The 26,710-nt window shown below is 38.1% G+C and overlaps 2 protein-coding genes across 2 annotated transcripts in view; one reads left to right on the top strand and one right to left on the bottom strand.

Annotated features, from left to right (window-relative positions):
* Positions 1-1,877: 1,877 nt before the first annotated feature.
* On the bottom strand, positions 1,878-2,816 carry LOC116568022 (olfactory receptor 7A10-like). Its single transcript, XM_032303459.1, has one exon. The coding sequence runs from the start codon at positions 2,814-2,816 to the stop codon at positions 1,878-1,880; it is 939 nt and encodes a 312-aa protein (XP_032159350.1).
* A 21,870-nt stretch (positions 2,817-24,686) lies between these two features.
* Positions 24,687-26,710, top strand: part of LOC116573501 (adhesion G protein-coupled receptor E2-like) — a 37,891-nt gene continuing 35,867 nt past the window's right edge. The window contains 2 exon segments of the mRNA XM_032313655.1: positions 24,687-24,791; positions 25,853-25,903. Coding sequence (XP_032169546.1) covers positions 24,761-24,791; positions 25,853-25,903 — 82 coding nt within the window. The 5' untranslated portion in view covers positions 24,687-24,760.

Here is a 26,710-nt window from a genome sequence, read left to right as displayed (position 1 = left end):
CAGATGAATAAAGCATGGTGACCACAGACAGTGGAATACCATTTGTCATTCATTCTATTCTGTAAAAAGAATAGAATTCTGGCACAGGCTATGACATGGATGCACCTCAGCAACATTATGCTAAGTGAGAGCAGCCAAATACAAAAGGACAAATAATATACAGTTCCATCTATATGAGGCACCTGCAACACCCACTTTTAGAGAGAGAAGGTAAGATGGTGGGAGCCAGGGGCTGGTCAGAGGGGCAATGGAGAGTTAGTGTTCCATGGGAACAAAAGGTTCAGTTTGAGATGATGAGAAAGTTCTGGAGATGGATAGGGACTTTGGTTGCTCAATGGGGAGAAAATCTTTGATGCCACATAACTGAATGCTTCAAAATGTTCAAAATAATAAATTTTATATATTTTTTACCATGACAAAAAAGGGATGAAAAAATTGGCATACTCTAAGAATGTCAATGCCATAAATAGCTTTATATGACATAGAGGAAGACAAGGGTGTTGTGTTGTGATGAACCTATGTTATGTGATTCAATACCTCAACCCCAAAATAAGGGTTCAGAGGTCATAAAATAAGGTCACTGAGAAATGACTTGGTGAGGCTGTAATGGCCTCCTTGACAAGCTCTACAGAACTTCTCCCCTGCAGTATAGGTGCCATGGACATGCTCAAATTGAAATGGACTTGTCCTGTGGTCAGCCCATCCTGAACTGGGGGATGTCAACAGAAAATGTCAACAGCCCACAACCATCTGAGGTTTGATATTCATAGTTCATATAAGAATTCATCATTCTCATCTAAACTGTGAGAGCCACGGGGATTTCTCAAAATGGAAAATTATTCATGGTGTCTCCATAAAACAAAAATGATGGGCAGCTTACTAAGGGCTTATCCAATTTGTGTAACTAAGGAAAACAAAAGAAAAAAAATCCCTTTAAAAATCATGAATAGAAGAGTGACCGTATCACTGCTCTGATAGGTCATAATCTCTATTTCACTCTCGAACCTGAGATCAATCACTGACCCATATCTTCAGTTGATGCAACCAGTTTCCCCTGAGTGAAGATTGTAAAATAGCAATGAATGCAATCCTTTTTCCTCCAAACCAAACCCAAAGACTCTAAGGTGATGTTGCTGGCCAGGTTACTATGGCTCATTAGGACTGTGATTGGAATTTAAAATTGGTAACTTAAAATTGGGCAAAATACGGGGCACCTGGATGGCACAGTCTGTTAGGCAACTAATTTAGACTCTTAATTTTGGCCGAGGTCATCATCTGCGGGTGGTGAGATCAAGCTCCGCAACTGGCTCCTCATTCAACCTGGAGTCTGGTTGAGACTTTCTCCCTCTCTCTCTACTCCTCCCTGACTCATACTATTTATCTCTCTCTCTGAAATATAAATAAATAAATAGATAGATGATAGATGATAGATAGATAGATAGATAGATAGATGATAGATATTTTAAGAAAACTTTTTTAAGAAAATAGACCACAATCAGACTCTTAAAGTCAGAAGACCAACTAAGGGTTGCTGGAGAGGATATGGGGGATGGATGTGCTAAATGGGTGATTGGGATTGAGGAGGGCATTTGTTGTGATGAGCACTGGACCTTGTCAGTAAGTGATAAATTACTGAATTGTATTCCTGAACCTAATATTACACTATCTATTAACTAACTGGAATTTTTTTTAAACTTCAAACTGAAAAGAATAAACAGATAGTTGATTGCTCTGTATGAAAAAATTAAAAGAAGGAATAGTGTAGAAAGATAAATTGTAGATCATGTTTCCATGAACTGATACAAAAATCATGATCTGGGTCATCTAGGGTCTTGAGACCTTTTACTCACATCTTTATCTTGAAACACAGGATCCTTCTATGAAGAGAAAGTCTTTCTGCTCAAGAGCTTTCTTAGTGCCAGCTTTATGTCTCTGTTCCTCAGACCATAGATGAAGGGATTCAGCATGGGTGTGACCACTGTGTACATCACTGAAGCTATGGCAGTTGTCCTCGAGTTTTGAGAAGCTGCAGAACTAAGATACACCCCAAAGCCTGTACCATAGAATAAAGAGACAACCAAAAGGTGAGACCCACACGTGGAAAATGCTTTATACTTGCCCCCAGAAGATGGAATTTTCAAAATAGAGGTTACAATTCTAGAGTAAGAGTAAAGGATACTAATGAGTGGAATAAAACCCAGAAGTCCACTTGTAACATAAATTGCCAGGTTATTGAAGAAGGTGTCAGAACAAGCAAGGTGGATCACTTGATTAAGTTCACAAAAAAAGTGAGGGATTTCTAACTGCGTACAAAAGGACAATTGCAAAACCAGTAAGTCATGTAATAGAGAGTCCAGAACACTCAACACCCAGCATGCCAGAAGAAGGCTGGCACAGAACTTGGGGTTCATTGTAACCATGTAGTGCAGTGGGTGACAGATGGCCACAAACCGGTCATAAGCCATCACTGTCAAGAGAAAGTTGTCTACTCCCACAAAAAGCATGAAAAAATACATCTGGCTGAGGCAGCCTGCATAGGTGATCACTTTGCCCTGTGTCTGGAGGTTCAGCAGCATCTTGGGGATGGTGGTTGAGGTGAAACAGATGTCTACAAAGGACAGGTTGGAGAGGAAGAAGTACATGGGTGTGTGGAGGCGGGAGTCTGTGACAATGGCCAGGATGATGAGCAGGTTCCCACTGAAGGTGAGCAGGTACATGGACAGGAACTGCCACAGGAGCAGTGGCTGCAGATCTCCCTCCTCTGAAAGTCCCAGTAGGATAAATTCTGAAACAGCAGTTTGATTCCTTTGTTTCATGTAACTGCTGAAAACAGCTGGAACAGAGACAAGAGCATAACAAAGTCACAAGCAGTGAGCACAGAATTAAAAGAAACACTGTGACTGGTGTTCCTGGGGGGCTCAGTCATTTCAGCAACCAACTCAGCTCAGGTCATGATCTCCTGGTGGTGAGTTCAAACCCCAAACTGGACTCTCTGCAGTGACAAGAGTCTGCCTCAAATTCTCTCATGTCCTCTTACCCTCCCGTGCTTGTCCTTTCCCTCTCTCTCTCTATCTCTCTATCTCTCTCAAAATTAAATGAATAAATAAGAAAGAAAGAGAGAAAGAAAGAAATAAAGAAATCCAAGAAAGAAAGAAAGAAAGAAAGGGAAAAAAGAAGAAATTCTGTTATTTGTGCAGTGAAATTGGCTTTTTCAACATGCTTAGTTCATTAATGCTTACACATTACCTACAAATCTAGAAAAGTTACCTAAGAATATCAAGGATCTCAAAAACTCCATATTTTTCATGATGCTGAAAATAATTGCAGTCCTAGTCCTGAATCAAAACATTTACCCAAAGCAATATTGTGCTTTATAAATTTCCTGAGTTTTTTTGTTTACTTAAGAAATATTTTAACCAATTATCTTGTGGCAAGCATTGTGAAAGCTTTATGAAGTAGTGATACGTGTTTGACCTTCACCAGATTGTGTCTAAGATATGTGTGTGCCAGAGAGAGCAATAAAATATTAATGAAAGAGCAAATGATGTTTCAAGAGGTGGTTTTCAACTGTAAAATAAAAGAGTGATACCAAATCCATAGTTTTTGAGAATTCAATAAAATAATGGCTATAATATGTCTGCCATTGTTTGTAGTATTAATTATCTCATATGTATGATTAAAATAAGATGACTAACATAGTTTCTAATAAACACTTAATAATGAATAAAAATATTCATCTTATTTTTTAAATTTATTTATTTAAATTTTGTCAGTTAACATACAGTGCAATATTGGTTTCTGGAGTAGAATTCAGTGATTCATCACTTACATAAGACACTCAATGCTGATCTCACCAAGATCCTTCCTTACTACCCATCACTAATCTAGCACATCCCCTCACCCCCCCCACCCACCCACTTGGCTCCATTCATCAACCCTGTTTGTCCTCCACCATTAAGACTCTTTTATGGCTTATTTTTTCTCTCCTTTTTTTCTTTTGTCCTTTCCCATTGTTCAGTGACTTTCTTTCTTAAATTCCACAAATGAGGAGATCATATATTATTTATTTTTCTCTGACTGTTTTATTTCACTTAGCATAATACAGTCTAGTGCCACCCATATAATTGCAAATGGCAGCAATGACCAAACTGTAGTCCAGATGTCCATCTACTGATTAATGGATAAAGAGGATATGTTATATACATATAATAAAATATTGTTCATCTGAATTTTTGTATCTATGATGTCCATCCCTCAGAGACCCATCACTTGCCTCCCATCTCATGCTCATGGTGCTACTTCTATCCCTCAATGTCCCCCTCACACTCTGAACACAGCAATAGTTTATTCTTCACATTAACCTGTGCCATTTTCCATAGAGCAGACCTGTGCATAGCTACCCCCTGACATTTAAAACCTGAACTTATGCCCCACTAATTTCAGAATTAAATTTCAATCCTTTAGTCAAAATACCTGATTCTTAACATACTGTTTCCTACCAGGCCAGGTTCATGTTGGTTCATTTTGCATACCCTGCTACTGATCTACTGATTGTTGGTCAGATCACTAATAAGTGTTTCTTTTCTTTTATTTTCTTTTTTGCATTATATACATCAGTATTTTATTTTTAAAATTTTATTTTATTTTATTTTATTCTTTCAGTGTTCCAAGATTCATTGTTTATGCACCACACCCAGTGCTCCATTCAACATGTGCCCTCCTTAATACCCACCACCAGGGAGAGTAAATTATCATATGGTTTTACTGACTTGTGGAGCATAAGTAATAACATGAAGGACATTGGGAGAAGGAGGGGAGAAGTGAGTTGGGGGAAATAGGAGGGGGAGATGAACCATGAAAGACTGTAGACGCTGAGCTTGATGGTGAGTAAGAAGTGTTTTTAATCATATCAGCACAACTTCTAGTTTAATTAGTCTCTAAATTTCCTCCTCTGCTTTTTCTTCCTGGACTGATCAAAACCATTATGCCCCTGGAAGAACTCCAACAGCTCCTTCAAGGCTCAGTTCCATTATAAGCTTGTCTGTGGATTTTACTAACTCCCCTGAAAGAGTCAAATTTTTGAAGGCAGTTAAAAATAAATTAAAGAGGGTGCCTGGGTGGCTCAGTGGGTTAAGCTGCTGCCTTCGGCTCAGGTCATGATCCCAGGGTCCTGGGATTGAGCCCTGCATCGGGCTCTCTGCTCAGCAGGGAGCCTGCTTCCTCCTCTCTCTCTCTCTGCCTACTTGTGATGTCTCTCTGTCAAATAAATAAAAAATTAATTAATTAATTAATTAATTAATTAAAGAGTCAACTTTTCTGGATACTTCTACAAATTTCCATGCAACATCATGATATCACATTTATTTATTTTTGCATCTCTCACTTCATTTACACAGTGAGTACCTTGAGAGAAGAAACAACTTCTTAGTCATTAATTTATTCCCAGAATAAACCTTAGTGTCTACATTTATTAATTGCTGAAAAAAAGTTTTTTAAATAACTGCAATACAAATGGTTGAATAACAATAAACAGATGCTCTCAACAATGAAAGAACAATCAATGAAAAAAGAAGAAAGACTACTGAGGAACGACATCCCTGTCACTAAGCACTACTCTGGAGAAGACTGATCAGGGAAAGATGGCTTAGTGTATTAAGAGTTTTGTCACAGAATCAAAGTCTTAATAGGCAGGATCTGGCATCACTAAACCCTCCTTTACTTATTGTCCTCTTGGTGCCCCCAAAATAGCTATGGGTTGAAATGGTCCCTCCCACCATAAAACATGTGGCTCACCCAGGGATATCACTGAACACTGTGAGATCACTGACCCAGTTTCTGCCATGGATGATTGCTGAGGTTGGAAGTTATGCCCCCAGGAAAGGAAGAGACATGGCCCCACTTATGAAGGCTCTGGAAGACACAGTTATGTGTTCATATCACCTGAGATTAGAAGAGACATATGAGCAGAGGTATTTTAAATTTTTGTGGCTGTAAGGGTGAATTCCCATGAGTCTCATTAATGAAATATTCTTTTGTCTCACTTCCCTTAAGAGACTTGGTGCTCTGGAGCTAGGAGAGAAACAGAATGCAACTAGTCCCAGTGTTGGTACTGGGACACAGCCTGGGCATTCCATGATTGTCTCTTATCTCATTAAACTATTTTATCCCACAAGGAGTTCTCCTTTCAATAAGAATCACACTAATAAGGCAAACTACCCTGTAATTATTATTTGAAGGAGAGATTCCTTGTGTCTTCAATATTTTCTTTCTCCCATCCAGACACTCTTCTGTTGCCTCGTGATCATAGATCCACCCGCCACCACAGTGCTTCTCCTTGTTGTCTTGCTTCTCCTTCCTCCTTCATTGTACAAAATGTCTATTTGACATCACTCAGCCATTTGTTTCTTTGGGCATCTTACAAACACTGAAGTAGCAGTTATGATATGGTACTAAACTATGCACTAAACTATGTCCTGGGAATGAAGAAAAGTATAAGACAAGATTCCTTCTCTTGAGGAGTTCACAGTTGAATGGGTGATAGGAGAGATAGATATATGGCATTAGGACTACAATTATCTCAATGAGCACTGAACAATGTATAGAATTGATGAATCATTACATTGCACACCTGAAGCTAAAATAAGACTGTATGTAGATTATATTCAACAAAAAAAAACTCCTAGGGATGGGGGAAATACGATTTTCAGAGTTACCACACTATCATTATTAAATGATTTGTTTTCAGCAACAACAACATGAGTAGAAATACAAATCATTGCTGCTATAAACATTGGGATACAGATGGCCCTTCTTTTCACGACATCTGTATCTTTGGGGTAAATACCCAGGAGTGCGATTGCAGGGTCATAGGGAAGTTCTATTTTTAATTTCTTGAGGCATCTCCACACTGTTCTCCAAAGAGGCTGCACCAACCTGCATACCCACCAACAGTGTAAGAAGGTTCCCTTTCTCCACATCCCCTCCAACACATGTTGTTTCCTGTCTTGTTAATTTTCGCCATTCTAGCTGGTGTAAGGTGATATCTCAATGTGGTTTTAATTTGAATCTCCCTGAGGGCTAGTGATGATGAACATTTTTTCATGTGTCTGATAGCCATTTGTATGTCTTCATTGGAGAAGTCTCTGTTAAAAGAAAAAAAAAATCACAACACCTGATAGTCAAATTGAGGAATTATAGTTGTAGGTATAATCTCTTGAAAGCCGCTAGGGCACAGAGGCTCCTTACTTACAGAGGAAAGCCTATCAGAATAACATCAGACCTGTCCACAGAGACCTGGCAAGCCAGAAAACGCTGGCAAGATATATTCAGGGTACTAAATGAGAAGAACATGAGGCCAAGAATACTTTATCCAGCAAGACTGACATTCAAAATGGATGGAGAAGTAAAGAGTTTCCAAGACTGGCAAGGCTTAAAAGACTATGCAACCACCAAGCCGACACTGCAGAAAATATTAAGGGGGGGGGTGTTCTATAAAAGAGGAAAAATCCTAAAAGAGCACTGAACAGAAATAAGGGGACAATCTACAGAAAGAAAGACTTCAAAGGTAACTCAATGTCAATAAAAACGTATCTATCAATAATCACTCTCAATGTGAATGGCCTAAATGCGCCCATAAAATGGCACAGGGTTGCAGATTGGATAAAACGACAGGACCCATCCATATGTTGCTACAAGAGACACATTTTTTTTCATTTATTTATTTTCAGAATAACAGTATCATTATTTTTTCACCACACCCAGTGCTCCATGCAATCCGTGCCCTCTATAATACCCACCACCTGGTACCCGACCTCCCACCCCCCTGCCACTACAAACCCCTCAGATTGTTTTTCAGAGTTCATAGTCTCTCATGATTCACCTCCCCTTCCAATTTACCCCAAACCCCTTCTCTCTAACTCCCCATGTCCTCCATGCTTTTTGTTATGCTCCACGAATAAGTGAAACCATATGATAACTGACTCTCTCTGCTTGACTTACTTCACTCAGCATAATCTCTTCCAGTCCCGTCCATGTTGCTATAAAAGTTGGGTATTCATCCTTTCTGATGGAGGCATAATACTCCGTAGTGTATATGGACAATATCTTCCTTATCCATTCGTCCGTTGAAGGACATCTTGGTTCTTTCCACAGTTTGGCGACCGTGGCCATTGCTGCTATAAACATTGGGGTACAGATGGCCCTTCTTTTCATGACATCTATATCTTTGGGGTAAATACCCAGGAGTGCAATTGCAGGGTCATAGGGAAATTCTATTTTTAATTTCTTGAGGAATCTCCAACTGTTCTCCAAAGAGGCTGCACCAACTTGCCTTCCCACCAACAGTGAAAGAGGGTTCCCCTTCCTCCACATCCTTTCCAACAGATGTTGTTTCCTGTCTTGCTAATTTTCGCCATTCTAACTGGTGTAAGGTGATATCTCAATGTAGTTTTAATTTGAATCTCCCTGATGGCTAGTGATGATGAACATTTTTTCATGTGTCTGATAGCCATTTGTATGTCTTTATTGGAGAAGTGTCTGTCCATATCTTCTGCCCATTTTTTGATATGATTGTCTGTTTTTTGTGTGTTGAGTTTGAGGAGTTCATTATAGATCCTGGATATCAACCTATTGTCTGTACTGTCATTAGCAAATAACTTCTCCCATTCCGTGGGTTGCCTTCTTGTTTTCTTGACTGTTTCCTTTGCTGTACAGAAGCTTTTAATTTTGATGAAGTCCCAAAAGTTCATCTTCACTTTTGTTTTCTTTGCCTTTGGAGACATATCTTGAAAGTTGTTGTTGTGGCTGATATCGAAGAGATTACTGCCTATGTTCTCTTCTACGATTCTGATGGATTCCTGTCTCACGCTGAGGTCTTTTATCTATTTTGAGTTTATCTTTGTGTATGGTGTAAGAGAATGGTCGAGTTTCATTCTTCTACATTAGCTGCCCAGTTTTCCCAGCACCATTTATTGAAGAGACTGTCTTTTTCCCACTGTATATTTTTTCCTGTTTTGTCGAAGATTATTTAACCATAGAGTTGAGGGTCCATATCTGGGCTCTCTACTCTGTTCCACTGGACTATGTGCCTGTTTTTATGCCAGTACCATGCTGTCTTGGTGATCTCAGCTTTGTAGTAAAGCTTGAAATCAGGTAACGTGATGCCCCTAGTTTTATTTTTGATTTTCAACATTTCCTTAGTGATTCGGGGTCTCTTCTGATTCCATACAAATGACATGATTCTTTATATGGAAAACCCAAATACTCCACCCCCAAACTACTAGATCTCATACAGCAATTCAGCAACGTGGCAGGACACAAAGTCAATGTGCAAAAATCCGTGGCTTTCTTATACACTAACAATGAAAATACAGAAAGGCACATTGGAGAATCAATTCCATTTACTATAGCACCAAGAACCATAAGATACCTGGAAAGAAACCTAACCAAAGAGGTAAAGGATCTGTACTCGAGGAACTACAGAACACTCATGAAAGTAATTGAAGAAGACACAAAAGATGGAAGACCATTCCATGCTCTTGAATCAGAAGAATAAACATTGTTACAATGTTTATAATGCCTAGAGCAATCTATACTTTTAATGCTATCCAGATCAAAATTCCACCGGTATTCTTCAAAGAGCTGGAGCAAATAATCCTAAAATTTGTATGGAATCAGAAGAGACCACTAATCACTAAGGAAATGTTTAAAAGACCCATTTTGAACCTAAAGATACACCCAGACTGAAAGTGAAGGGATGGAGAAGCATCTTTCATGCCAATGGGCCTCAAAAGAAGGCTGGGGTAGCGATTCTCATATCAGATAAATTGGATTTTAAACTAAAGACTGTAGTCAGAGATACAGAAGGACACTACATAATCCTTAAAGGGACTATCCACCAAGATGATCTAACAATTATAAATATCTATGCTCCCAACATGGGAGCAGCCAACTACATAAGAAAACTGTTAATGAAGATAAAGAGTCATATTGATATGAATACACTAATCTTAGGAGATCTTAACACACCTCTCTCAGAAATAGACAGATCATCGAAGCAGAAAATCAATAAAGAAACAAGAGCATTGAATAACACATTGGAACAGATGGACCTGATAGATATATACAGAATATTCCATCCTAAAACAACAGAATACTCATATTTCTCAAGTGCACAAAGAACCTTCTCAAGAATAGACCACATACTGGGTCACAAATCAGGACTAAACCAATACCAAAAGACTAAGATGATTCCCTGCATATTCTCAGATCACAATGCTTTGAAACTGGAGCTCAATCACAAGGAAAAGTTCAGAAGGAACTCAAACACCTGGAAGCTAAAGGCCACCTTGCTTAAGAATGCTTGGATCAATTAATAACAAAATCAAAGAAACACATCAACAATAATACAATAATAGTAGGGGACTTTAACACTCCCCTCACTGAAATGGACAGATCACCCAAGCAAAAGATCAGCAAGGAAATAAAGGCCTTAAACGACACACTGGAACAGATGGACATCACAGATATATTCAGAACATTTCATCCCAAAGCAACAGAATACACATTCTTCTCTAGTACACATGGAACATTCTCCAGAATAGATCACATCCTCGGTCCTAAATCAGGACCCAACCGGTATCAAAAGATTGGGATCATTCCCTGCATATTTTCAGACCACAATGCTCTAAAACTAGAACTCAACCACAAAAGGAAGTTTGGAAAGGTCCCAAATACATGGAGACTAAACAGCATCCTTCTAAAGAATGAATGGGTCAACCGGGAAATTAAAGAAGAATTGAAAAAAATCATGGAAACAAATGATAATGAAAATACAACGGTTCAAAATCTGTGGAACACAAAAAAGGCAGTCCTGAGAGGAAAATATATAGCGGTACAAGACTTTCTCAAGAAACAAGAAAGGTCTCAAATACACAACTTAACCCTACACCTAAAGGAGCTGCAGAAAGAACAAGAAAGAAACCCTAAGCCTAGCAGGAGAAGGGAAATCATAAAGAGCAGGGCAGAAATTAATGAAATAGAAACCAAAAAAACAATAGAACAAATCAACGAAACTAGGAGCTGGTACTTTGAAAGAATTAATAAAATTGATAAACCCCTGGCCCGACTTATCAAAAAGAAAAGAGAAAGGACCCAAATAAATAAAATCATGAATGAAAGAAGAGATCACAACTAACACCAAAGAAATACAAACTATTATAAGAACATACTATGAGCAACTCTACGCCAACAAATTTGACAATCTGGAAGAAATGGATGCATTCCTAGAAACATATAAACTACCACAAATGAACCAGGAAGAAATAGAAAGCCTGAACAGACCAATAACCAGTAAGGAGATTGAAACAGTCATTAAAAATATCCAAACAGGGGCGCCTGGGTGGCTCAGTGGGTTAAGCCTCTACCTTCGGCTCGGGTCATGGTCCCAGGGGCCTGGAATCGAGTCCCGCATGGGGATCTCTGCTCAGCAGGGAACCTGATTCTCCTCATCTCTCTCTCTCTCTGTCTGTCTCTCTGCCTATTTGTGATCTCTCTCTCTGTCAAATAAATAAATAAAATCTTTACAAAAAAAAAAATCCAAACAAACAAAAGCCCAGGGCAAGACGGCTTCCCGGGGGAATTCTACCAAACATTTGAAGAAGAACTAATTCCTATTCTCCTGAAACTGTTCCAAAAAATAGAAATGGAAGGAAAACTTCCAAACTCATTTTATGAGGCCAGCATCACCTTGATCCCCAAACCAGACAAGGATCCCATCAAAAAACAGAGCTATAGACCAATATCCTTGATGAACACAGATGTGAAAATTCTCACCAAAATACTAGCCAATAGGATTCAACAGTACATTAAAAGGATTATTCACCACGACCAAGTGGGATTTATTCCAGGGCTGCAAGGTTGGTTCAACATCCACAAATCAGTCAATGTGATACAACACATCAATAAAAGAAAGAACAAGAACCATATGATACTCTCAATAGACGCTGGAAAAGGCATTTGACAAAGTACAGCATCCCTTCCTGATCAAAACTCTTCAAAGTGTAGGGATAGAGGGCACATACCTCAATATCATCAAAGCCATCTATGAAAAACCCACCGCAAATATCATTCTCAATGGAGAAAAACTGAAAGCTTTTCCGCTAAGGTCAGGAACACGGCAGGGATGTCCATTATCACCACTGCTATTCAACATAGTACTAGAGGTCCTAGCCTCAGCAATCAGACAACAAAAGGAAATTAAAGGCATCCAAATTGGCAAAGAAGAAGTCAAATTATCACTCTTCGCAGATGATATGATACTATATGTGGAAAACCCAAAAGACTCCACTCCAAAACTGCTAGAACTTATACAGGAATTCAGTAAAGTGTCAGGATATAAAATCAATGCACAGAAATCAGTTGCATTTCTCTACACCAACAACAAGACAGAAGAAAGAGAAATTAAGGAGTCAATCCCATTTACAATTGCACCCAAAACCATAAGATACCTAGGAATAAACCCAACCAAAGAGGCACAGAATCTACACTCAGAAAACTATAAAGTACTCATGAAAGAAATTGAGGAAGACACAAAGAAATGGAAAAAATGTCCCATGCTCCTGGATTGGAAGAATAAATATTGTGAAAATGTCTATGCTACCTAAAGCAATCTACACATTTAATGCAATTCCTATCAAAGTACCATCCATCTTTTTCAAAGAAATAGAACAAATAATTCTAAAATTTATATGGAACCAGAAAAGACCTCGAATAGCCAAAGGGATATTGAAAAAGAAAGCCAAAGCTGGAGGCATCACAATTCCGGACTTCCAGCTCTATTACAAAGCTGTCATCATCAAGACAGCATGGTACTGGCACAAAAACAGACACATATATCAACGGAACAGAATAGAGAGCCCAGAAATAGACCCTCAACTCTATGGTCAACTAATCTTTGACAAAGCAGGAAAGAATATCCAATGGAAAAAAGACAGCCTCTTCAATAAATGGTGCTGGGAAAATTGGACAGCCACATGCAGAAAAATGAAATTGGACCATTTCCTTAAACCACACACGAAAATAGACTCAAAATGGATGAAGGACCTCAATGTGAGAAAGGAATCCATCAAAATCCTTGAGGAGAACACAGGCAGCAACCTCTTCGACCTCAGTTGCAGCAACATCTTCCTAGGAACATTGCCAAAGGCAAGGGAAGCAAGGGCAAAAATGAACTATTGGGATTTTATCAAGATCAAACGCTTTTGCACAGCAAAGGAAACAGTTAACAAAATCAAAAGACAACTGACAGAATGGGAGAAGATATTTGCAAACGACATATCAGATAAAGGACTAGTGTTCAAAATCTATAAAGAACTTATGAAACTCAACACCCAAAGAACAAATAATCCAATCAAGAAATGGGCAGAAGACATGAACAGACATTTCTGCAAAGAAGACATCCAGATGGCCAACAGACACATGAAAAAGTGCTCCACATCTCTCGGCATCAGGGAAATACAAATCAAAACCACAATGAGATATCACCTCACATCAGTCAGAATGGCTAAAACTAACAAGTCAGGAAATGACAGATGCTGGCGAGGATGTGGAGAAAGGGGAACCCTCCTACACTGTTGGTGGGAATGCAAGCTAGTGCAACCACTCTGGAAAACAACATGGAGGTTCATCAAAAGGTTGAAAATAGAACTACTTTATGACCCAGCAATACCTCTACTGGGTATTTACCCTTAACATACAAACGTAGTGATCCGAAGGGGCACATGAACCCAAATGTTTATAGCAGCAATGTCCACAATAGCCAAACTATGGAAATAACCTAGATGTCCATAAACAGATGAATGGACAAAGAAGATGTGGTATATATACACATGGAATACTATGCAGCCATCAAAAGAAATGAAATCTTGCCGTTTGCGATGACGTGGATGGAATTAGAGGGTATCATGCTTAGAGAAATAAGTCAAGTGGAGAAAGACAACTATCATATGATCTCCTTGATATGAGGAAGTGGTGATGCAACATGGGGGGTTAAGGGGGTAGGAGAAGAATAAATGAAACAAGATGGGATTGGGAGGGAGACAAACCATAAGTGACTCTTAATCTCACAAAACAAACTGAGGGTTGCTGGGGGGAAGGGGTTGGGAGAAGGGGGGTGGGGTTATGGACATTGGGGAGGGTATGTGCTATGGTGAGTGCTGTGAAGTGTGTAAACCTGGCGAGTCACAGACCTGTACCCCTGGGGATAAAAAATATATGTTTAGGGCACCTGGGTAGCTCAGTGGGTTAAGCTGCTGCCTTCGGCTCAGGTCATGATCTCGGGGTCCCGGGATCGAGTCCCGCATCTGGCTCTCTGCTCAGCAGGGAGCCTGCTTCCTCCTCTCTCTCTCTCTCTGCCTCTCTGCCTACTTGTGATCTCTGTCTGTCAAATAAATAAATAAAATCTTTAAAAATATATATATATATGTTTATTAAACAAAACAAAAAATTATTTTAAAAAGCTAGGGTAACTGAGACAGAAGATATAATTAGTGATCTGGAGAACAAACAGAGAGAAAGGATCAGAAGGAAGCCTGGAACAAACAGCTTAGAAACCATGAAAACAGAATTAGAGAAATAAATGATGCCATGAAATGTTCCAATGACAGAATTATTAGAATCCTTGAGGGAGAGGAGAAAGAAAGAAGACTAAAAGGTATAGTTGAACAAATTCTACATGAAACTTTTCCCAATATGGCGAATGGAACCAGTGTTCATGTGCTAGAGGTAGAAAGGTCTACCCCCAAAATCATAGAATCTAGAAAGGCCTCAAGACACATGATACTGAAAATGATGAATCATAATTGTAGACAGGAGCTCTTGAAAGCAGCCAGGACAAAGAAATTCCTTATGTACAGAGGAAAGACAATCAGAATAATGTCAGACCTGTTCACAGAAACCTGGCAAGCCAGAAAGGGCTGGCAAGACATATTCAGGGCAATAAATGAGAAGAACATGCAGGCAAGAATACTTTCTCCAGTGAGACTGATATTCAAAATGGATGGAGAGATAAAGTGCTTCCAGGACAGGCAAGGTTTAAGAGAGCATGTGACCACCAAGCCCACATTAAAGGAAATATTAATGGGGGGTTCTATAAAATAGGAAAAATACTAAGAAAATCATTGAACAGAAATATATGGAGACAATCTATAGAAACAAAGACTTCACAGGTAACATGAGGTCAATAAAAACGTATCTCTCAATAATCACTCTCAATGTGAATGGCCTAAATGAGCCCATTAAATGACACAGGGTTGCAGACTGGATAAAACGACTAGACCCATCCATATGTTGTCTAAAAGAGACTCATTTTGAACCTAAGGATATACCGAGACTGAAAGTGAAGGGTTGGAGAAGCATCTTTCATGCCAATGGGCCTCAAAAGAAGGCTGGGGTAGTGATTCTCATATCAGATAAATTAGATTTTAAACTAAAGACTAGTCAGAGATACAGAAGGACACTACATCATTCTTAAAGGGACTATCCACCAAGAAGATCTAACAATTGTAAATACTTGTGTCCCCAATATGGGAGCAGCCAATTACATAAGAAAACTGTTAATCAAGATAAAGATTCATATTGATATGAATACATTAAGAGTAGGAGATCTTAACATGCCAATCTCAATAATAGACAAATCATCCAAGCAGAAAATCAATAAAGAAACAATAGTATTGGGGTGCCTGGGTGGCTCAGTGGGTTAAATTCTCTACCTTCAGCTCAGATCATGATCCCAGGATCCTGGGATCGAGCCCCACATTGGGCTCTCTGCAGCAGGAAGCCTACTTCCTCATCTCTGCTTGCCTCTCTGCCTACTTGTGATCTCTGTCGGTCAAATAAATAAATAAAATAGTTTTAAAAAAAAGAAACAAGACTATTGAATAACACATAGGACAAGATAAACCTCATAGATATATACAGAACATTCCACCCTAAAACAACAGAATACTCATTCTTCTTGAGTGCACATGAAACTTTCTCCAGAATAGACCACACACTGGGTCAAAAATCAAGGCTCAACCAATACCAAAAGATTGAGATTATTCCCTGCATATTTTCAAATCACAATGCTTTGAAACTGGAGCTCAACCACAAGGAAAAGTTTGGAAGGAACTCAAACACCTGGAAGCTAAAGACCACCTTGCTTAAGAATGCTTGGATCAACCAGGAGATCAAAGAAGAACTGAAACAATTCATGGAAACCAATGAGAATGAAGACACTTTGGTCCAAAACCTCTGGGATACAGCAAAGGCAGTCCTAAGGAGGAAATACATACTCCACACACAAGAAGGGAAATAATAAAGATTAGAGCAGAGATCAATGAGATAGAAACTAGAGATACAGTAGAATGCATCAAGATATTTCTGCATGTCCATGCTCATAGTAACATGATTCATATTAGGTAAGATGTGGAAGGAATTCAAATGTCCATCAATGGATAACCATAATGGTGTATACAAATGCAATGGAATATTATCAAGCCTTAAAAAGGAAGGAAAATTCTGTCAGATGCTACAACATGGATGAGCCTTGAGGATAATATCTTAAATGAAATAAACCATTGCAAAAAGACAAAGGCTACATGATCCAAATTATACGTGGTATCTAAAATAGTCAAATTCATAGAAACAGAAGATAGGGTGGTGATTTCCAGGGGGCTAGAAGAGGGGATTATGGGAATTATTGTTTAAAAGGTTGAGAATTTCAGTTTTACAAGATGTAAAAGTTCTGGAGACCCATTAAACAACACCATAAATATATACAAAATAACTGAACTGTAAGCTTTAAAAATGTTAAAAAGGTAAGAAAAATGTATCAAATTGTGTATTTTAAACATGTGAATTTTATTATATATCAATAATACCTCAATAAAGCTATTATAAAAAGATATAACCACAAAAGGAAATGTTACTAAGTTAGGCTTTATTAAGATGGAGAATTTCTTCTATTCATGAGAAAGAGATAGTTCACAATACCAATATCCTCCAAACGACTCCAGAATATATGAAGAACTTCCACAAACAGAAAAGAAACACAACCAAAATGAGAGTGGGGAAAAAAATTGAGTGTCGCAAAGGAGGCTATGCAAATGATCAGTATGTGTAACATCATTAGCCATCAAAAAAGTGCAAATAAAAACCACAAAGAACCCTAAATGGGAAGAAGTTTCCTGTATTTAATCTCAAAACAGGAAAAGGCCACTAATAGGAAAAAATGGTGAAATCGAGATAAAGTCTGTATGTTCATGTAACATACTTCTCACAGTTTTAATGTTAATTTCCTATTTGTACCAAATGTGTCATCATTATGTAAGATGCTAACATAGGAAAAGCTGAGTGAAGAGTATATGGGAATTTTCTACACTACTCGTGCAACTTTTCTAGAAATCGAAAATTATTCCAAAATAATGTCTATAATTTAGAAATTATAAAAATGAGAAAGCACTATGCAGCCTCTATATACCTTCTGGAATAGCTAAAATTTTAGACAAGAAAAGTAGTAAGCATTATGGGTTAATGTGGACACTTAAACTCCTGCAGTGATGATGGAAACATAAACTGGTAGGACCCCTTTATAAAGTGTTTAGCAATGCTACCCAATTATATGTAACCTGTGACCCATCATTTCATTCTTATGAATCCCCCAAATTGAGTGACTGAGTGCATCAAAAGTTTACAGGAATGTTTATGGAAGCTTGATTTATAATAACAAAAAAAAACTGGAAATAACCAAAATGTTCATGAAGAGTAAAATGAATAAATAAATTGTAGGGTTTTTATACAATGGAATACTACTCAGCAATTAAAAAAAAAAAGAGCAAACTGGGATGCCTGGGTGACTCAGTCAGTTTACCACCAATTCTCAGGTCAGGTCGTGATCTCAGGATCCTGGGATGGAGTCCCACATGCGGCTCCCTTCTCAGCAGGGAGTCTGCTTCTCCTCTACCTCTGCCACTCCCCATGCTTGTGCCTCTTAAATGGTCTCCCTCTTTCAAACAAATAAATAAAATATTTTTTTAAAAAAAGGTTTAAAAATAGGGAACATTAATCTATGGCCTCAGAAGTCAAAATAGGAGTGACTTTTGTGAGGAAAAAAGAGAGAAATTGGACATATTTCTTAGAAGCCATAATTCATTAAAATTAACCCAAAAAAGATAAAGAAAATTTACAGCCCCATGATTTTTTTCCAGCTTTATGGAGGTATAACTGACAAATGAAATGTGTATATATCTAACATATACAAAGTGATGTTTTGATATAAGTATACATTGTGAAATGCTCGCCACAATCAAGCTAATTAACATAAACATAACTCACATGGTTCTTTTTTCTTTGGTAAAAAAAATATCAAGATCTCCTCTATGAGCAAGTATCTAGAACACAATGCAGTATTGTTAACTATACTTGCCATGCTGTATATTAGATCACCAGGACTTCCTCATCTGCATAATGGAAGTCCTATATACTTTAACAAGCATTTCTCCTTTGCCCCTCCCGCCAGACCCTGCAAACCACTTGCCTAACGTCTGCTTCTCAGAGATCAACATTTTTAAATTCCACATATAAGTGAGATCGTGCAGTATTTGTCTTTCTGTGTCTGGCTTACTTCACTTAGCATATTGTCCTCCAGGTTCATCCACATTGTTACAAATGACAGGATTTCTTTCAACTCTAACACTGAACGACATTCCATTGTGTGCATGTGTGTGTGTGTGTGTGTGTGTGTGTGTGTGAGAGAGAGAGAGAGAGAGAGAGAAAGAGAGTGAGTGTGTGTACATACAAATATACATATATATCCATATTTTCTTTATCCATTTATCCATCGATGGACACATGGTTGTTTCCATATCTCGACTATTGTGAGTCATGCTGCAATAAACATGACACTACAGATATCTCTTTGAGATACTGACATCGTTTGGGATACATATGCAAAAATTATATTGCTGAATCATATGGTAGCTATACATTTTTCAAATTATTATACAGTTTTTCATAAAAGCTGTACAAATTTATTATACAGTTTTTCATAAAAGCTGTACAAATTTATGTTCCCAACAGTGTTCTTTTTTTTCTCTGCATCCTTGACAACACATGTTATCATTTGTCTTTTTTTAATTTCTATTTATTTTTTAAAATTCTTTTCAGTGTTTCAGAATTCATTGCTTATGCACCACACCCAGTTCTCCATGCAATACATGCCCTCCATAAACCCGCCACCAGGCTCAGCCAACCTCCCACTGCCCTCACCTCTAAAACTCTCAGTTTGTTTCTGAGTCCACTACCTCTCCCGGTTCATATCCCCCTCCAATTTCCCCCAACTGACTTCTCCTCGCCATCTCCCCATGTCCTCTGTGTTATTTCTTATGCTCCAAAAATAAGCAAAACCATATGATAATTGACTCTCTCTCCTTGAATTATTTCACTCAGCATAATTTCTTCCAGTCCTGCCATGTTGATAAAAAAGTTGGGTATTCATCCTTTCTGGTGTAGGCATAATATTCCATAGTGTATATGGACTATACCTTTCTTATTCATTCGTCCGTTAAAGGGCCTCTTGGTTCTTTCAACAGTTTGGCGACCATGGCTATTGCTGCTATAAACATTGGGGTACCAATGGCCCTTCTTTTCTCTACATCTGTATCTTTGAGGAAAATACCCAGTAGTGCAATTGCAGGTCATAGGGAAACTCTATTTTTAATTTCTTGAGGAATCTCCACACTGTTTTCCAAAGTGGCTGCACCAACTTGCATTCCCACCAACAGTGTAAGAGGGTTCCCCTTTCTCCACATCCTCTCCAACACACATTGTTTACTGTCTTGCTAATTTTGGCCATTCTAACTGGTGTAAGGTGGTATCTCAATGTGGTTTTGATTTTAATCTCCCTGATGCCTGGTGATGATGAATATTTTTTTCATGTGTCTGTTAGCCATTTGTATGTCTTCTTTGGAGAAGGGTCTGTTAATGCCTTCTGCCCATTTTTTGACATGATTATCTGTTTTTTGAGTGTCGAGGTTGAGGAGTTCTTTATAGATCTTGAGTATCAGCCCTTTGTCTGTATTGTCATTTGCAAATATCTTCTCCCATTCCATTATGGAGACAATCTGTAAAAGCAAATACTTCACAGGTAACATGATGTCAATAAAAACGTCTCTCTCAATAATCACTCTCAATGTGAATGGTCTAAATGCACCCATAAAATTGCACAGGGTTACAGATTGGATAAAACAACAGGACCCATCCATATATTGTCTACAAGAGACCCATTTTGAACCTAAGGATACATCCAGACTGAAAGTGAAGGGATGGAGAAGCATCTTTCATGCCAATGGGCCTCAAAAGAAGGCTGGGGTAGTGATTTTCATATCAGATAAATTAGATTTTAAAGTGAAGACTGTAGTCAGAGATCATTCTTAAAGGGTTTGTCCACAAAGAAAATCTAACAACTGTAAATATTTATGCTTCCAATATGGGAACAGCCAACTACATAAAACAACTGTTAATCAAGATAAAGAGTCATATTGATATGAATAATTAATAGTAGGGGATCTTAACATGCCACTCTCAGTAATAGGCCAATCAAGGAGAAAATCAAGAAACAAGAGCATTGAACGTATGTTGGACCAGAAGGATCTCATAGATATATACGGAACATTCCACCCTAAAACAACAGAATACTCATTCTTCTCAAGTACACATGGAAACTTCACAATAAACCACGAACTGGGTCACAAATCAGGGCTCAACCAATACCGAAAGATTGAGATTATTCTCTGCATATTCTCAGACCAAAACAATTTGAAACTGGAACTCAGTCACAGGGAAAAGTTCAGAAGGAATTCAAACACCTGGATGCTAAAGACCACCTTGCTCAAGAATGTTTGGATCAGCTGGTGTGTATTCTGGATTTTTCCATTTTTTTTTTTTGAGGGAGGCTTGGATGACTATGTATTTCCCCCTTAGGATGGCCTCTGCTGTATCTCATAGGTTTTGAATCGAAGTGTCTTCATTCTCAATGGGGTCCATGAATTGTTTAAGTTATTCTTTGATCTCGTGGTTGACCCACACATTCCTAAGCAAGGTGGTCTTTAGCTTCCAGGTGCTTGAATTCTTTCAAAACTTTTCCTTGTGGTGAGTTCAGTTTCAAAGCATTGTGATCTGAGAATATCCAGAGATCAACCAGGAAATCAAACAACTTAAACAGTTCATGGAAACCAATGAGAATAAAGACACTTCAGTCCAAAACCTATGGGATACAGCAAAGGCAGTCCTAAGGGGGAAATACATAGCCATCCAAGCCTCTCTCAAAAAAATTGAAAAATCCAGAATACACCAGCTGTCTTTACACCTTCAAGAACTGGAGAATCAACAACAAATTAAGCCAACCCCACACACAAGAAGGGAAATAATCAAGATTAGAGCAAAGATCGAGGAGATAGAGACTAGACAGACAGTAGAATGCATCAACGAAACTAGGAGCTCGCTTTCTGAAAGAATCAATAAGATCGATAAACCATTTGCCAAACTAATTCAAAAGAAAAGAGAGAGTACCCAAATTAATACAATTATGAATGAAAAGGGAGATATCCCAACTAACACCAAGGAAATAGAAACAATCCTCAGAAATTATTATCATCAGTTATATGCATTTAAGTTAAGCAACCTAGATGAAATGGATGCATTCCTGGAAAACTATAAACTCCCAAAATTGAACCAGGAAGAAATTGACAACCTGAATAGACCGATATCTAGTAACAAGATTGAAGCAGTGTTCAAAAACCTCCCAAAAAACAAAAGCCCAGGAGCTGATGGATTCCCTGGAGAATTCTACCAAACTTTCAAAGAAGAAATAACACCTATCCTCCTGAAGCTGTTTCAAAAAATTGAAGCAGAAGGAAAACTTCCAGACTCTTTCTATGAAGCCAGCATTACCCTGATCCCCAAACCAGGCAAAGACCCTACCAAAAAGGAAAACTTCAAACCTCTATCACTGATGAATATGGATGCTAAGATTTTCAGCAAGATCCTAGCTAATAGGATCCAACAGCACATTAAAAAGATTATCCACCATGACCAGGTGGGATTCATCCCTGAGTTGCATCCCTCAACATTTGCAAATCAATCATGTGATAGAACAAATCATTAAGAGAAGAGAGAAAAACCACATGGTCCTCTCAATTGATGCAGAAAAAGCATTTGACAAGACACAGCATCCGTTCCTTATTAAAATGCTTCAAAGTATAGGGATAGAGGGAACATCCTCAACTTCATAAAACAGGGAAGAATATCCAGTGGAAAAAAGACAGTCTCTTCAATAAATGCTGCTGGGAAATTTGGACAGCTATTTATAGAAAAATGAAGCTTGATCATTCTGTTACACCATACACAATGATAAACTAGAAATGGATAAAAGATCTCAGTGTGAGGCAGGAATCTATCAATATCCTAGAGGAGAACATAGGCATTAACCTCTTGTACATCAGCCACAGCAACTTCTTTCAAGACATGTCTCCAAAGGCAAAGGAAACAAAAGTGAAAATGAACTTCTGGGACTTCATCAAGATAAAAAGCTTCTGCACAGCAAAGGAAACATTTTAAAATGAAGTTTAAAAATAAATAAATAAAAATTTTTAAAAGAAATTTTTTAACAATCAAATATGTAGTTATATAATTTGTCAATGAAAAGCTATCTTAAGTAAATATTTTAAGTCATTTAAGTGGAATATCAAATCAGGTATATTTATCTTGGAATTATAATTTGGGGACAACTCAGTAATTTTAAGAAACCTCAAAAAAAACAAAAAAAATTAATAAGGGTAATATAATGGTGAAATAATGGGAATAACAAACATTTGCATGATTAACTTTCACAAAGGAAGATATGAAGAATGTTCTTTGCTAGGTATTTCCAGTAGACCACATAATGTGTCATCATTTTTTTAACATCTTAATTTTATTTTTTCTCAGTGTTCCAAGATTCATTGTTTATACACCACATCCAGTGGTCCATGCTTTACCTCTTTTATTTCATTGAATAATCCCAACAATAAGTATTTTCAATTTACAAAAATCTTAAGGAGTATATGTGCCTGGTATCATATAACTAGTAACTATAAATTTGGCAGCTTTCCCACCTCTAGCCATTCTTGTTTGATTGGAGTCACTAGAGTCAAAGCAATAAAGAAAATTAAGAATGAAGAAGAGTAACCTATATGGCTCAAACCTCAGGTTGTAGAAAGTACTCAGTGATATTAGCCAGGCAGTGGTCTTATTCAATAATCCTGAACTGCAGCATTGGCCAGGGACCAGCAGATTTACTCTTCTAGAAAGACCCTCTAAATAGATTCACCATCACTCACTCTCATCATTAGAAATTAAGAAACATCAGCAAGGAGGTTGGCAGTGCAATGGTAATACCAGGCAAAGAATAAAAAGCAGAATAAACATCATCACTAGCCATCATGGAGATTCAAATTAAAACCACATTGAGATATCACCTTACACCAGTTAGAATGGCAAAAATTAGCAAGACAGGAAACAACGTGTGTTGGAGGGGATGTGGAGAAAGGGGAACCCTCCTACACTGTTGGTGGGAATGCAAGTTGGTGCAGCCACATTGGAGAACAGTGTGGAGACTCCTCAAGAAATTAAAAATAGAGCTTCCCTATGACCCTGGAATTGCACTACTGGGTATTTACTCCAAAGATATAGATGTCGTGAAAAGAAGGGCCATCTGTACCCCAATGTTTATAGCAGCAATGGCCATGGTCACCAAACTGTGGAAAGAACCAAGATGCCCTTCAATGGATGAATGGATAAGGAAGATGTGGTCCATATACAGTATGGAGTATTATGCCTCCATCAGAAAGGACGAATACCCAACTTTTGTAGCAACATGGACGGGACTGGAAGAGATTATGCTGAGTGAAATAAGTCAAGCAGAGAGAGTCAATTATCATATGGTTTCACTTATTTGTGGAGCATAGCAAATAGCATGGAGGACAAGGGGAGATGGAGAGGAAAAGGGAGTTGAGAAAAATTGGAAGGGGAGGTGAACCATGAGAGACTATGGACTGTGAAAAACAATCTGAGGGTTTTGAAGGGGTGGAGGGTGGGAGGTTGGGGGAATCAGGTGGTTGGTATTGGAGAGGGCACGGATTGCATGGAGCACTGGGTGTGGTGCAAAAACTATGAATACTGTTATGTTGAAAAGAAATTTAAAAAAAAAAGAAATTATGGTTCTCATGCTTGTTCAGGATATATTTCTTATTTTTTACTGGTAAATGATTATATACCCACAATGATATTGGGCCAAGAACTTTTGTACCTGTAAGAAAGTTGTTGATTTTTCCAAGGAAACAATTATATACATAAATATTTATTGATATATTTATATATTTACAATATTATATTTGTATGTTCTCCAAAAACTTAAAAAATGCAAGATGAACTTGAAACAAGAGTTTAAAATAACACATTTAGGAATTAAATTTGTCCTTTTTTGCCTTTGCAAAAAAAAATTTAAAAAGCAGAACAGGGAGATCTGATAAGTTTAAATTGGTGGGGAAAAGGGGAAGAAAGAATTCAGGCTAGCTGTTTGCCAAGTCAGTTCTTCTAGGGTACATATTTTCTTCAACAGGAAATATTATTAGCACACATCTCAAGATCAAATTCCCCCACTGCTGAGGCTTCATGTTTCTGTACCATGAGGGGCAGGAATTTTGCATTTCATTCAGGTAGGTAGAATTGTGAGACTCTTCAACTAAAACCATTTTAGTGTTCTCTGTGCCTTTAGATAAATGCCTTTTTCCTCTGTTGATTCACAGCTTGTTCTTGCACTATTCTCCAGAAGGATTATAACCAAAAAAGGCTTTTTTTTTTCAAGAATGAAATGGTTTGAATTTGCAGCCAAGGGAAAATGTGGGGCTTATTTTGGCATTTCTCAATTTATGATTATATTTTTTGTTATTAATACCTATAAATAATTTTGTTCTTAGAATAAATCATATGAAATAATATGGTGTCTGTAATTTGCTCCCAAATTATCCAGTGGGGTCAGAGACTGAGTAAAGGTTTAGATAAAGTAAAATGACCATAATTTTATGATTATTGTAGCAGGGTAATTAATACACACAGGTTGACTTCACTGTTTTTCTACATTTTACTGTGTTTGGAATTTTCTATTAAACTGAAAAATATTTTATTATGTTATGTTAGTCATTATACAGTACCTCATTAGTTTTTGAAGTACTGAAAAAAATTAAAATAAAGATCAAGTTGCACAAAGTCACAGAGCCAATGAGTGGCAGAACCAAAATTCAAATTTAATTACATTCAACTCCAAGACCAGGGGTGTACTCTCAGGCCAGCTTGGAAGTGAAAATGGATTTAAGCCACTTCAAAAGAAGAAAGATCCTGACTGTAAAAATCTAGTATCTGAATAAAGACAGACAGATCTGAAATTTTCTTCATAATGGGTATGTCATAAAATGGATGGGAAAAGAGGTTCTAAAACCTGTGTCTATTACTTTCCATCTGTGCAGATTTTGATCCCTATACCAAAAGCCTGCTGCTATCAATTCCTCAGGGGACTTCTGGAAGATAAAAGGGAGAGAAAACATATGCCCCTCTAGGTCCTCTGGGAAAGTCTAGGAGACTGTCCAGAAGGAAACACTGGACTGCTCTAAAAGCCATGGAGTCATAAGGGAGCGTTGCCTTAACCAGGTTGTAGTAGCTATTTCTGTGGATCGTTTAAATATCATTCCTCAACCATACTTACCTTCTCTCTCTGTTCTAGGGCTTTGTGTCCTGTTAATATCACTGGGAACTATTTCTCACAAGAACACAAGTGAGTATGTGCAACAAACCCCTCCATAACCTGAAGCTGAGGAAAGGGACTTCACACTAGCAAAGGTCTTTTCTTGGGAATAGTCTTTTTCAGCTTTGAGAATTTGACCCTGTTTCTCCCCCAAACTTTGAAGACAATTCCTTGTATGATGACAGGCACTGCATCCTTCTCTTCCTTCCATCTCCTGTTCTCATCTGGGAGTTGGCATCTTCTGAGGGCCTTCAAATCCCTATATCTATTCTCCACAGCTCTCTGTGCTTGATGCCCACAGAATGCCCACTGTACCAATGCCACTTCCTGCCGCTGTGATCCTGGATTCCCTTCTCTGTTTGGAGAGGTCATCTTTAGCACCCCCTCGGAGGTCTGTACAGGTAAAAAGACTGAGAGACTGAAGAGGGGGTCATCAGAGGGAAGTTACCTGGGGGTGTCCAGACTCCTCAGCCCTTGAAGCAACACTGAAGTTCTTTGCCAAGGGCAGGAGGTGAAAGCCAAGGGATGGGCAACCATATCTCATGGTCAAGGAGTAGTGTTAAAAGCTTAGGATTTGGAGCTGGACTATCTGAATCCCAGTGTGTGAGTCCAAGCAAATTGTTTCATCTCCCAATGCCTCAATTTCCCTATCTGTAAATAGGAATAATGAGATCAACCTATTTAGTTATTATGTGCTTTAAATCAATGAATACATATAAATGGAATTCATAGAAACAGAAAGCAAATTGATTGTTGTCAGGTGCTGGGGGAGGGAGGAATAGAGAGTAGCTACTTAATTGGGTAATGAAGTTTCTTTTTTTTTCAAGTTTTTTAATT

Source organism: Mustela erminea, chromosome 1 (genome assembly GCF_009829155.1).
Source record: "Mustela erminea isolate mMusErm1 chromosome 1, mMusErm1.Pri, whole genome shotgun sequence".
Taxonomy (NCBI): domain Eukaryota; kingdom Metazoa; phylum Chordata; class Mammalia; order Carnivora; family Mustelidae; genus Mustela; species Mustela erminea.
The sequence above is the reverse complement of the archived record's forward strand: the minus strand, read 5'-3'. Positions and strand labels throughout refer to the sequence as shown.